At 36.1% G+C, this 14,255-nt stretch overlaps 1 protein-coding gene across 1 annotated transcript; it reads right to left on the minus strand.

The window, feature by feature from the left end:
* Positions 1-251: 251 nt before the first annotated feature.
* syvn1 (synovial apoptosis inhibitor 1, synoviolin) lies at positions 252-10,627 on the minus strand. The gene is given in 17 exon segments (XM_048176568.1): positions 252-980; positions 3,534-3,646; positions 3,755-3,938; positions 4,033-4,173; positions 4,256-4,280; positions 4,282-4,406; positions 4,498-4,655; positions 4,743-4,859; positions 5,205-5,270; positions 5,366-5,465; positions 5,552-5,678; positions 5,902-6,005; positions 6,247-6,295; positions 7,371-7,523; positions 7,608-7,700; positions 7,792-7,929; positions 10,382-10,627. Coding segments are annotated over 16 exon segments (1,851 nt in total). The 5' UTR covers positions 7,924-7,929; positions 10,382-10,627; the 3' UTR covers positions 252-816.
* Between the last annotated feature and the right edge of the window lie 3,628 nt (positions 10,628-14,255).

The raw sequence follows: 14,255 nt of genomic DNA on the forward strand, positions 1-14,255 counted from the left end.
CTGATTTGATGCTCAAGAAACATTATCAATGTTAATTTTCTGTGGAAACTGACATTTTTTTCAGGATTTTTTGATTAGAAGGTTCAAAAGAACAGTGTTTATTGGAAATAGACAATCTTTTGTAACATTGTTGATTGATTTAATACATCCTTGCTGGATAAAAATATTCATTTCTTTCCAAAAAATAATCTTACTGACCTCAAACTTTTGAACAGTTGTGCAATACTTCATAAACTCGCTAGACATACACATCTGTTTCGTACAGTTTATTGTGCAGTATGTACAGATCATCCTATTAAAACACTTTATACATTATGTACATTAAGTTAATTTACTCATATTTGGTTCATGGTCATCTTTTACCCATTACCAAATAGATCTAAGAAAAAAAATCTATTATGTAGAGCTAGAAATAATGAAAATACACAAAGAAGGGGAAAACATCAAATTTTAAGGGCACATGAGAAATCCACAGACCTTGTTGATCCTCTGAAAAACAGAAATCACATTCAGAGAGGAAAGTCTCACCAATACTCGATACTTCAACAGTCACAGCTGACCTTCAAGGTGCACGGCTTTTTTTTTTTAAACCTTTAAATCTTCACGCATGGTGATCCAGAGACCAGTTCCCAACCTGAGTATCCTCTGTACACGTGACAATGACAAATCCTCCATACAGTGTGAAGTGCCTTGATGTGCCTCATTTAGATAACATCTAAGAACACATGAACTTTCCTCAGATAATCTGACAACATGCCAAGTGCCCAAAAGTCCGTAAGAAGCGTTTCTACTGTCATGTTTTTAAGTATCACGTCATCAGTGGTCAGGAGTCTGCGTGGTCTCCAGTTTACGGAGGCGACGCCGTCTCAACTCAGCGGCGCTCGGCTCGCTGCCATCCTCTTCTTCCTCCTTCCCGTCATTGTCTTCTTCTGTGGTTGAGTCCGGTCGAGAAAAGCCTGTAGCTCCGTTTACAGATTCACCTAGGAACAAGAGAATACAAAGACGCTGGTATTAACATGCGGCCCAAGTGTCTGGTAGCCAATGGGCTACGTACTTATTATGTCACTACATGTTGATTTATATATAAAAATAAATAAATAAAAAAGTGAGGGGAAAATCATGTTCACATTGGCCGCAATTATTGCCACATCCTTTTCCCCAAGATTTATTTGTTGTTTTATATATACACACCGATCAGGCATAACATTATGACCACCTTCCTAATATTGTGTCGGTCCCCCTTTTGCTGCCAAAACAGCCCTTTGAGGCATGGACTCCTCTAGACCCCTGAAGGTGTGCTGTTGTATCTGATGCCAAGATGTTTGCAGCAGATCCTTTAAGTTATTAAGTGGAGCCTCCATGGATCGGACGTGTTTGTTCAGAACATCCCACAGATGCTCGACTGGATTGAGATCTGGAGAATTTGAAGGCTCAAACTCGTTGTTGTGCTCCTCAAACCATTCCTGAACCATTTTTGCTTTGTGGCAGGAGCATTATCCTGCTGAAAGAGGCCACAGCCACCAGGGAATACTGTTTCCATGAAAGGGTGAACATGGTCTGCAACAATGCTTAGGTAGGTGGTACGTGTCAAAGTAACATCCACATGGATGGCAGGACCCAAGGTTTCCCAGCAGAACATTGCCCAAAGCATCACACTGCCTCCGCCGGCTTGCCTTCTTCCCATAGTGCATCCTGGTGTCATGTGTTCCCCAGGTAAGAGACGCACACGCAGTCGGAAATCCACGTGATGTAAAAGAAAACGTGATTCATCAGACCAGGCCATCTTCTTCCATTGCTCCATGGTTCAGTTCTGATGCTCACGTGTCCGCTGTTGCCGCTTTCAGCGGTGGATAGGGGTCAGCATGGGCACCCTGACTGGTCTGCGGCTATGTAGCCCCGTATGTGTGTATTCTGACACCTTTCTATCAGAACCAGCTTTAACTTCTTGAGCAATTTGAGCTCCAGTAGCTCGTCTGTTGGATCGGACCACACGGGCCAGCCTTCGCTCCTCATGTGCCGGTTCACCACTGGTTCCTTCCTTGGAGCACTTTTGATAGAAACTGACCACTGCAGACCAGGAACACCCCACAAGAGTTGCAGTTTTGGAGATGCTCTGACTCAGTCGTCTAGCCATCACAATTTAGCCCTTGTCAAACTCGCTCAAATCCTTATGCTTGACTATTTTTCCTGCTTCTAACACATCAACTTTGAGGACAAAATGCTGCCTAATATATCCCACCCACTAACAGGTGCTGTGATGAAGAGATAATCAGTGTTATTCACTTCACATGTCAGTGTCATAATGTAATGCCTGATCGGTGTAATATTATATATATATATATATATATATATATATATATATATATATATATATATATATATATATATATATATATATATATATATATATATATATATATATATATATATATATATATATACTGTAAGGAGTATTAAAGGTGCCCTCGAATGAAACATTGAATTTATCTTGGCATAGTTGAATAACAAGAGTTCAGTACATGGAAATGACATACAGTGAGTCTCAAACTCCATTGTTTCCTCCTTCTTATATAAATCTCATTTGTTTAAAAGACCTCCGCAGAACAGGCGAATCTCAACATAACACTGACTGTTACGTAACAGTCGGGGTGTACGCCCCCAATATTTGCATATGCCAGCTCATGTTCCCAACATTATCATTATGAAAGGCATTAGACAAGGGCAGAACGTCTGGATCTGTGCACAGCTGAATCATCAGACTAGGTAAGCAAGAACAATAGCGAAAAATGGCAGATGGAGCAATAATAACTGACATGATCCATGATATCATGATATTTTTAGTGATATTTGTAAATTGTCTTTCTAAATGTTTCGTTAGCATGTTGCTAATGTACTGTTAAATGTGGTTAAAGTTACCATCATTTCTTACTGTATTCACGGAGACAAGAGCCGTCGCTATTTTCATTTTTAAACACTTGCAGTCTGTATAATTCATAAACACAACTTCATTCTTTATAAATCTCTCCAACAGTGTGTAATGTTTGCTTTAGCCACGCAGCATAGCCTCAAATTCATTCAGAATCAAATGTAAACAATATAACAGTATACAATACTCACATAATCCGGCGCATGCATGCAGTATGCATGACGAACACTTTGTAAAGATCCATTTTGAGGGTTATATTAGCTGTGTAAACTTTGTTAAGGCACTGTTTAAGGCAAGCGCGAGCTCTGTGGGCGGAGAGCACGGGATTTAAAGGGGCCACAGCATAAATCGGCGCGTTTATAATGATGCCCCAAAATAGGCAGTTAAAAAAATTAATTAAAAAAAAAAATCTATGGGGTATTTTGAGCTGAAACTTCACAGACACATTCAGGGGACACCTTAGACTTATATTACATCTTTTAAAAACATAATCTAGGGCACCTTTAATTTCTGATATTATGACTTCACGTCTGCACATTTCACTGCAATATTACAATATTAGCTCAGTCATTCAGAAAGTTGTGGCATTATTTTTTCTTCTACTCACCACTCTGAGCCTCATTCTCCTGACTGGGGGTTTCCGTGTTGCTCGTGGAGGGTGTGGACTCCATATTCACTGATCCACTGGCCTCACCAGTGTTGGTTTCTGATCTTGGAGGACTACACAGGAAGTAGAGTTAAAAAAAAATGAAAGAAAGAAAATGGGGATTTCAGAGGTAGGAACTGGATGTGCCACTTTCTATCAAACCTTAAGCAATGTTTGCATACCTTAATGTAGCCACCGTGCTGAGGTAGTGGTGAATGTTAAGCATAGCGGCATCCAACAATGTGTGGATGTTGTGAAGGCACTGCAACCTAGCTTCCAAACCTCGCCTGCCCTCCTGCTCCAGTTCTCTGAGCTCAGCCTCTGACATGGTGGACAGAGTTGATGGTGGCGGTGGCATGGATGACACTAGTAAACATGGAGGTCATAGATTACTACTTATCTAATGGTTTTTTTTACGTGAAGTATTATATAATAAAGCATTTTGACCATTCTGACATACTAAAAGGTGGAGGCGGAGGCATCGGCAGCCACGGAGCTGATGGGAAAGGTGGCGGCATGGAAAAGGGGAATCCAGGCATCGCTCCAGGAGCAGCAGAGGCGCTGTCTGCATTCGGCTGACTTGAGCTGCTGGCTCCTGATTCTATAAGATGATGAGAATTGTTATGAGAATCATGGGATTTCCACATTTTCACAGGGAGGTAGAACAGACGAGAGGTGCTCACCTGATCCATGCGCCTGCGTTCCATCTGGTACTAGTCTGTGGAGTGTCAGTAGCTGCCTGTGCACCAGGGGCAGCAGGAGGAGGTGCGCCAGGGAAGGGACCCCAAAATGGAAACAGCCCAGGAGGAAACTGTGGCATCATACCTGGAGCAACTGCACAGAAGAGTAGGCATAAAATCTCAAACTCAATTAAAAATCGCAAAACATATCAGCAGATTAACTGGCCTGGTTTTGACGTTTTTACCATTGACAGGTGGAGGTACGGGGGCATTAGCAGGAGCAGCAGGGGCCGGTGCTTGTGCAGCCGCTGGGGCTGGAGTCTGGTTTGGCTGGGATGCTCGGAGGACATCCATACGACAGGTGGGACATGTCTGCTGTCTTTGGAACCATGAGCGAAGGCAACTACAATGAGGGGAACAGACAATTTGAAATATGCATGCTGATGTCAACACCAAAGGAGCTGAGATTTGTTAGTCAGCGGACATGAACCTCGAGTGAAAGATGTGGTTACACGGCAGTTTCTTGGCTCCAGTCACCATCTCTTCTCTGCAAATGATGCACACATTGTCGGTGGCTTGCAAGTCTTCAGGGGTGGCATCTGGATAGCTGCGACAAAGCATGGCAACCAGAGATTTGATAAATACTCTGAAAACTATTAGTGCACACTCAACATATTAAAAACTGCACTGTATTACGAAAAAAAAAAACTAAATATACAATATAAAAGCAGATTTAAAAAAAAAAATAATAATAATAATAAAAATAAACATTAAATAAAAAAATATTATTACACAGCACAAAACTAAGAGAAATACACAATAAAATAAACAAATACAAAGAAATAAATTTTAAAAAACAAAATGGATAAAATAAAAAACTTTAAAAGTAACTTCAATTATTACACTAACTTGCATATAAAGAGATATTTTAGATTATTCTAGAGACACTCACAGAGTATTCATATTACGAATGGCTCGTCGAGACATGATGGCGTCTGTTACTGCCTTCTTGAATTGCCTGATAAAGACAAACATTTTGCACATGACAAAAGAGTAAAGACAAACTGTTGACAAAACATGCTGTACCAGCATAGCTGGAATCTGATCACTCACCTCATTGCGAGATACATGGGCCGAATGGCAAACAGAGGGAAGGTGTGCACTTTTATCATTATGGTCATGAACGCCATATACAATATCACCTTGATGAATCCTGAAGGATAAATATAATATCAGTCAATCTGTAAACGGGCTATTTTGATACACAACCATCCCGTGCTACGGTTCTCTAGGATGTACCTGTGAAGAGCTCTGTGTACAGCATGTAGACGGCTTTATTGTCCCATGGATTCTCACTCTGCAGATCAATTGTGTGTAAGGTGTACTTGATGAAGGTGGTGAGGACCATAGTCATCAGAATCGCATACTGAAAGAAATGCAGCATTCATATTACTGTAAAGCCATTTGATATTTTACAACTTTAGTAGAATAATATATGTTTTGATTTCTAAATTGCTCAACTTCATAAAGGGCCACCATGTGAGAAAGTTTAGGGTCAACGGGCCTTTTATTAATATTAATGACATTCACTTTTGCAGGATCTCACTCAAGCCAAGACATGATAAAACTAGAATTAAATTGATGTTCACCTCAAATCCAAAAACCAGCTGCACTGATGCCCCTCTCGTTATAATGCTGTGACACGCATGATTGACAAACAGAAAGTCTAATACTCCCAGCAACACCATTAGAGCTGTACCAGAAAAAAAGAACAGCAGTGACACGCTCATGAAATGATGCAATACCAACACAGTGACTCCAAATAAGGCAGTCTAATGTCAAATGCTTTAAAATGCAAGATGCAGGTGCAGCTCAAAAATTTGCATGTCCGAAAAAATTATTTGGTAAAGTAGTTTCATGTTTAAAAAGGAAGTAAGGGATATACTGGTGCTATAGAAAACAGCCTGCAGCAAATCCAGTCATAATTTACTTACAGAGAACTCTGAAGTGGAAGACCCAAGAGATATTTGGACTCCTTTCCATCTAAAGATTAAATAACAAAAAAATTATAATCAAAAAAGAAAAAACAACAACAATATATTATATGATATTATATATTATATGACTCTGGACCACAAAACCAATCATAAGTCACACAGGTATATGGCAATAGCCAACAATACATTGTATGGGTCAAAATTATCTATTTTTCTTTTATGCCAAAAATCATTAGTATATTAAGTAAAGATCATGTTCCATGAAGATATTTTGTGAATTTCCTACTGTAAATGCATCAAAAATTTATTTTTGTGAGTGGATATGCATTGCTAAGGACTTCATTTGGACAAATTTAAAGGCGATTTTCTCAATATTTTGATTTGTTTTTGCACCCTCAGATTCCAGATTTTCAAATAGTTGTATCTCGGCCAAATATTGTCATATCCTAACAAACAATACATCAATTGAAAGCTTATTTATTCATAAGTTTCAAAAAATTGACACTTATGACTGGTTTTGTGGTCCAGGGTCACATATATATGTGTGTGTGTGTGTTGTCAAATGATTAATTGCATCCAAAATAAAAGTCTGTGTTTACATAATATATGTATGTGTACTGTGTATATTTAATATGTATATGTGCGTGTATTTTTTATATATATATATATATATATATATATATATATATATATATATATATTATATATATATATATTTTATTTTTTTTTTTTTTTTTTTTTTTTTTTTTTAGAAATATTTGTAGAAATGTATTATGTAGAAATATAATATATAAAATAATATAAATAATAAATTAATAAAATATATATTTATAAAATAAATAATATATTTTTGTTAAATATATACATGCATGCGTGTATTATATTATAATTATACACAGTACACATATGTAATTGAGATTAATCATTTGACAGCACTAATATATTATATATAAAATCAAATTTAAATAAATGTATATATATATATATATATATATATATATATATATATATATATATATATATATATATATATATATATATATATATATATATATATATATATATATATATATATATATATATATATATATATTTTATGTAACATTTCAATATTCACTCACAAAATCAACCCTGTCTTCCGCCAGCCAATGGAAGCACTTGAGAAAAAGCAGCAAAGTGAAAAGAGCCACAAAGCGTGGGGAGAAATCATCCCTGAAGACTGTAAAGGCTAAGCATGTCTCTGTCACTGCGTACCACGAGCGTTCAATCAGGTGCTAAAAATATAAAGAATATACATATGAGAATGACAAAAAAAACTATTTTTTGCCCTTGCACACTTTGCAAATTTAAACACCAACCTCCATTTCAGCAGCTCTTAATTGCCCGAAAAAGACCTTCCGCATTAATTTCCCCAAAAGGAAAACCAACACGAAAGCCTGAATGTATAAAACCTGCCAAAGTAAAAGCATACAAATCAGACTTTACAACGTCCGCCTGTCTTTCCAGCAACATTTGATACTGAATAAACCAACAGCGACTTACTGCCATACTAGGACTGCTTTTGGTGAGGTACACCACAGTCGGGTAGAACTGGTGCTTGAGGAAGTAGGCATGAGCAACCACTGCGCCAGTCAGAGCCAAACTGACGGCCGTCACAAGAGCTGCTCGCACCATCTTGCACTACAGAGAGGAGAAAACAAACAAATCATAAAGCGCATGAGCTTCAGACTGAATGCGAACAAGCAACATTTCATGACAGTGACACTCAAACAATGATGACAGATCAGCATTACCTGCATATTAACAACATTCAGATGCCATGTGATCAGCTTAGGAAAACCTTACCATGCCCCCTCTGGCAATTATTATTATTATTAAAAAAAATTATTTGTTGTCCACTTAATATACTTTTGTCCTGTAAAAAATAAATAATATATTTATAACATACTACCCTCCAAAAGTTTGGAAACGCCCTAGAAAAGTGGGGTTTTGGACAATATTGGCATGAATCCTTTTTAATTTGTGAAAATTTTTCACTGATAAGGGACAACACAAACTACGAAAACATATTTTATTACATAAACAGTTTATACATAGAAAAAACTTAAATTTTCAATTCATCAACATATCCAGCATTAGCAGCTATCTGACCTAAACTGGGTTCTGATTGGTTCATTGTATTCTAAACTTAATTGGCAATCAATTGTTGAAGCTATTAAGGTCTGCTGACCCAAAAATCTTTTACAAACCTGGGCCAAGTTTAAACCAGTAACCAGCATCACAGCTGGCAAAGGGGCGTGTCTGACTTTGACATGTATATATTGCTATTATTATGTAATCAAAATGAAAAGTATTATTGCTGGTCTTCAATGATAATGTGAAGTTACTTTAATGTATTTGCACCAAAAAATGATAAGGATTTATGCTGATATTGTCCAAAACCACACTTTGCCAGGGGTGTTTCCAAACTTTTGGAGGGCAGTGTACATTATATTATAATACAATATATGTTATAATAAAAGTGTTAATTGAATTGTTATTAATAGCAATGTTATTATCATCATTATTTTATTTTTTAATAAAATTATTTTCTTTTACAGTACAACAGTGATTTTCACAGTGTTTTCAAATGTTAAACCATTGAGCTTTTATTTTGGCTGAAAACCGCAGGTAGATCTTTTCACTTCTCTTTGTTGAGAACAACAGATTTATAAATGATTCTCATTAATTACCAGATGCAAACGATAAGTGACTCAAATACACAGCACTTTCAGAATAAGCATTTACTGTAAATAGAAACTGAAAACACAAGAACTCTGAATCACGCAGACTATATTTACAGGACTGAATTCGGCTTATTGACACTAATTTTATAATTCGATTCATGTGCTTGCGATTCGATTTCAATGTTGATTCAATATCTGTTCATTTAGATATACATGGATATAGCAGTACATGTCAATTTTTCTCAAGAGAAAAAAAAAATCTAATGTTGTAAACTACACAGGGAACCCTGTTAGCTTCTACATTATTATTATTAAGGGTTAATTAATAACTGATTTGTATACGATTTTCTCTACAAGTATACAGTTTATGGACAATGAATGGATTTTCTGAGGTAATGTTAACGTTACCTGACATTACAAACCTATTTATCCACAGCTGAAACACTGATTAAGCTGTAACTAATGTTTGTGCTGTAACTAATAGTAAAGAGGAAGAGATGATCAGTTCACGTGATCTACAACTTGAGAACAGTCATTTGCATTTCCCAGGTGAAAAAATACTATAATAATTTATAGTGTTTTTGAACATTATTATAGTAAAGTACTTGAATTAATTTGTTGTGGTAATATAGCAACTATAGTAATATTATATAATGTAATTACCCAATACTGTACTAAGTTTTCTTTCATCTATAGGGTATGTTATACTACAATACACTACAGTTTACTGTAGTAAAAACTAAAGTGTACTACAGTATTTATTACAGTTAACTACAGTTAATACTACAGTATGCTGCAGCATTCATTAACAAAGTGTTTTAAATACTATAACATATACAGTATACTACAATTTACTATAGTATGCTTCAAAAACACTATAGTATTACAATAAATTACTTAAGGATTTTTTCACCTGGGGCGATTTCAATAATCACACAGTAACCAGCCTCGCCCAAAACCTTTTTTTGTCGTTTTTAAGCACGTGGATCATACTTTTCAATGTGGAAAATACGAAAATATATAATTACATGCCTAGAGGAGACATTTCAAGCACACTGAAGTGAAAGTAAGGGCCCAAATTACAGTATGAATGCGCATTAAACAACTAGACATATTTTAAATATTACTAAAGAGCAGAAATGACTCAAATTAAGCTTTAGTTACATTGTATTATGTATTGGATCTGTTAAAAAGACAAATACAATCTTTTTAACACTTACTGCAGACTGTCTGAAAGCAGCACCCAGTTACATGAACAGCTGTTATTAATCTATGACATAAATACTAACTAAATCCGCCATGGACTGTTTTAATGACCCGATCATATGCGGACAGGTCTGAAGTCGGGAGTGAACTGGCCGACTAGCTAAAGCAGCAGTTCTGTCATGACACGACTGTGTTCTTACCTACAGCCGCAGGAATCCGCTAGTTCTGCTTTACAGAGATGGCTTCGGTTGCGTTTTTCCTCTAATAACTGCGTCTCGCTTCTATGCTTCCATCTAGAGCAATCTTGATGATTTCAATCTCTTGTAGTCGTAGCAACTTGACGGCTACGTGTTTATTTTTCGCTTGTTCTCGAGAGAGGCCACCTCACTTCCGGCGGGAGCTCATTCCTGCCAGTAGAGTGAAGACAGCACAGCAGCTTTGAGACTGCTGAACCGATCGCTATGGTTACGCCCACAAGAGATTCGATTTCAAAATAAAAGCTTGATTAACGGTTATCAAGTTCGTTCGTTTCAACGAATCGGTTCTTTCAAAACAGCTCGTTTCAAAGAACCTGTTTCTTTTTCATTAGTTTTAAAGATTTACAAATACAGCCAAAATGAATGAATGAAAGATTCAATAGATATAAACAAACATAAAAAGGTGTAAAAATGTGTACAGCATTTTTTTCAAACTTTAACTTCTGCCTTTAAAATTAAATAAAATGCTTTCTTCGCCCGTATTTACATTTACGTAGCCTATAGTAAATTTAGCTAATAGAAGTAGCTGATTATTTAAATAATATTCCTTATGATAGTACATGTCATGTGTGAAAAAAATAATAATATAGTCATATTGACAATATAGTGATGGGTCGATTTCAAAACACTGCTTCGGAGCTTTACGAATCAAATCAGTAATTCGGATCTCCTATCAAACTGCTGAAATCACGTGACTTTGGCGTTCCGAGTCATTGATTCGATTCGCAAAGCTCCAAAACAGAGTTTTGAAATCGGCCCATCACTATATTGTGATGGGTATGTTACACAAAAAATATTCTCGTCGCTTTATAATATTAATATTGAACCACTGTACTCACATGAACCGATTTAAATATGTTTTTAGTATCTTTATGGATCTTGAGAGAGGAAATGTCATTGAATGGAGGCCTCACTGAGCCTTTGGATTTCATCAAAAATATCTTAATTTATGTTCCGAAGATGAATGAAGGTCTTACGGGTGTGGAACGACATGAGGTTGAGTAATAAATGACATTATTTTCATTTTTGGGTGAACTAACCCTTTAATAAATGAACAGAAATCGGACAACTCCAAAATAAAAGCATGATTCTGCATGTAAATGTACAAAAAAATCACAATTAAAATGTTTACAAGATAGTAATTGCAAGGGTTACATTTATAAAATATGGATCATATTATAAATTAAATTCCAAGAAAGAATCATCTATCTGTGAGAGGTTTCAAAGAACAAGTTTGAAAACTGACTCATTTAAATTATGTGATTTCGTCAATACTACTTAATTTTTTCGACTACATTTTCGCTAGTTAAAGGGTTAGTTTACCCAAAAATGAAAAGAATGTCATTTATTACTTACCCGCATGTCGTTCCACACCTGTAAGACCTTAGTTAATCTTCCGAACACAAATTAAGATATTTTTGATTAAATCAGTGAGGCCTCCATTGAGAGCAAAGCCATTCAAACGCTCAAGATCCATAAAGCTACTAAAAACATCTTTGAATCAGTTCATGTGAGTTCAGTGGTTCTATCTTAATATTATAAAGCGACTAGAACTTTTGTGCTCCAAAAAAAAACAAATAAACAAAAAAAAAAAAAAGACTTTTCAACAATATAGTGATGGGCCGATTTCAAAACACTGCTTCGGAGCTTTACGAATCGAATCAGTGAATCGGAGCGCCAAAGTCACGTGATTTCAGCAGTTTAGCCGTTTGATAGGAGATCCGAATCACTGATTCGAAACAAAAGATTCATAAAGCTCAGAAGCTTCAGTGTTTTGAAATGGCCCATATAGATATTGTTGAAAAGTCATTATTTTTATTTATTTATTTATTTTATTTTTTTTGGCGCACAAAAAGTATTCTTGTTGCTTTATAATTAAGATAGAACTACTGAACTCACATGAACTGTTTCAAATATGTTTTTAGTAGCTTTATGGACCTTGAGAGAGTTTGAATGGCTTTGCTCTCAATGCAGGCCTCATCGGATTTCATCAACAATATCTTAATTTGTGTTCTGAAGATTAAAGAAGGTCTTGACCTTATTGACATTATTTTCATTTCTGGGTGAACTAACCCTTTAATTTGTTGCAGCCATAAATCAATCATAATAAATAAATCATAAAAACATCATTTAAACTATTCGCTCATAAAAAAGTCAATTATAACCTCAATATAATTTGCATTTACATTAGTCAATACTGAAATCAATACGCTCGTGCACATATCGTAGTCGAGTGGTGCTGTAAAACATATCCGTAAAAATATTTCTAGACACGCTGTCTAAGTGCTATAGCTTTCTCTATCGTTATTTAGGCTATTTAACTTTATTATTATTTATGCGTCGAATATGTACATTCACAAAACGATCCAATTCGTTCGGTTTTAGTTGCATTAACCGTACTGGTTATTTTAAGGTTTCCTTGTTACAGTGTAAATACTCAAGAACTGAGTAATATCCACTAACAACATGTTCTTTATATGGTTAGGTTTAATTGCTTGTAATTGTGCATAATTTGCAGTTATTTATATAGTAAGTACATGTAATATGTATAACAAGTAAAATCAAATGTTACCTTATTATTTTGGAGAGACTGTCTGCAATGCTCCTCAAATTGATGTCTAAACTAATGCCTAACACTAAAATACTACTTGTCCAGTAGAGGGAACCAAATAACATGCATCATGGTCCAGTTCAGTCTCCATGCCCACGGATGCCACTTTTAGGAATTTATATAAAAAGCACAATCATGCAACACTGATGAAATACACATCTACTATATTTGTAGCAACTGTACCAATGCAATTTTGTGTTTTATATTTTGTTTTTTTTACATGAACTGTGCTGTTTTCTGCTTGTAAAAGACAGAAAAACAAGCATGCAAGTCTCAATCTATATAGCTCATACAGTTGTGGTCAGAATTATTGGCATGGGGGGGGGGGGGGGGGGTCACATTATGAAAAAAATGTTTTTCTTCAAAACACGTTGGCCACAATTATTGGCACCCCTAGAATTTTTTATGAGTAAAATACCTCTGAAGTATATTCCCATTCATATTTACATTTTTTTAGCACACCAGGGTGATCATGAACATGAAGTTGTCCAGCCATGACTGAAAAATGATCAAACAGCACCTACATCCCCACAAGCTGTTCGGGAAGGTTTCAAGAAAAACCCTCTGCTCTCATCCAGAAATAATCTCCAGCATATTCAGTTGTCAGACACGACTGGAACTTCAAACGGGACCGGCTTCTGTGGTCAGATGAAACTAAAAAGCTTTTTGGCAGCAAACCCACCAGATGGGTTTGGTGCACACGTGGATAAAAAGTACCCCATGTCCACGCTTAAATATACTGCTAGATCTTTAAAGGAACACTCCACTTTTTGTGAAAATAGGCTAATTTTCCAACTCCCCTACTGTTTTTGAATCCATTCAGCCGATCTCCGGGTCTGGTGGTACCACTTTTAGCATAGCTTAGCATAATTCATTGAATCTGATTAGACCGTTAGCATCTCGCTCAAAAATGACCAAAGAGTTTCAATAATTTTCCTATTTAAAACTTGACTCTTCTGACGGAAAATGAAAAGTTGTGATTTTCTAGGCCGATATGGCTAGGAACCATACTCTCATTCTTGCATAATAATCAAGGAACTTTGCTGCCGTACCATGGGTGCAGCAGGCGCAATGAAAGTTCCTTGATTATTATGCAAGAATGAGAGTATGGTTCCTAGCCATATCGGCCTAGAAAATCACAACTTTTCATTTTCCGTCGGTCTTAGTACACAATGTAACTACAGAAGAGTCAAATTTTAAATAGGA

The sequence above is a fragment of the Megalobrama amblycephala genome, linkage group LG23 (genome assembly GCF_018812025.1).
Source record: "Megalobrama amblycephala isolate DHTTF-2021 linkage group LG23, ASM1881202v1, whole genome shotgun sequence".
NCBI lineage: Eukaryota > Metazoa > Chordata > Actinopteri > Cypriniformes > Xenocyprididae > Megalobrama > Megalobrama amblycephala.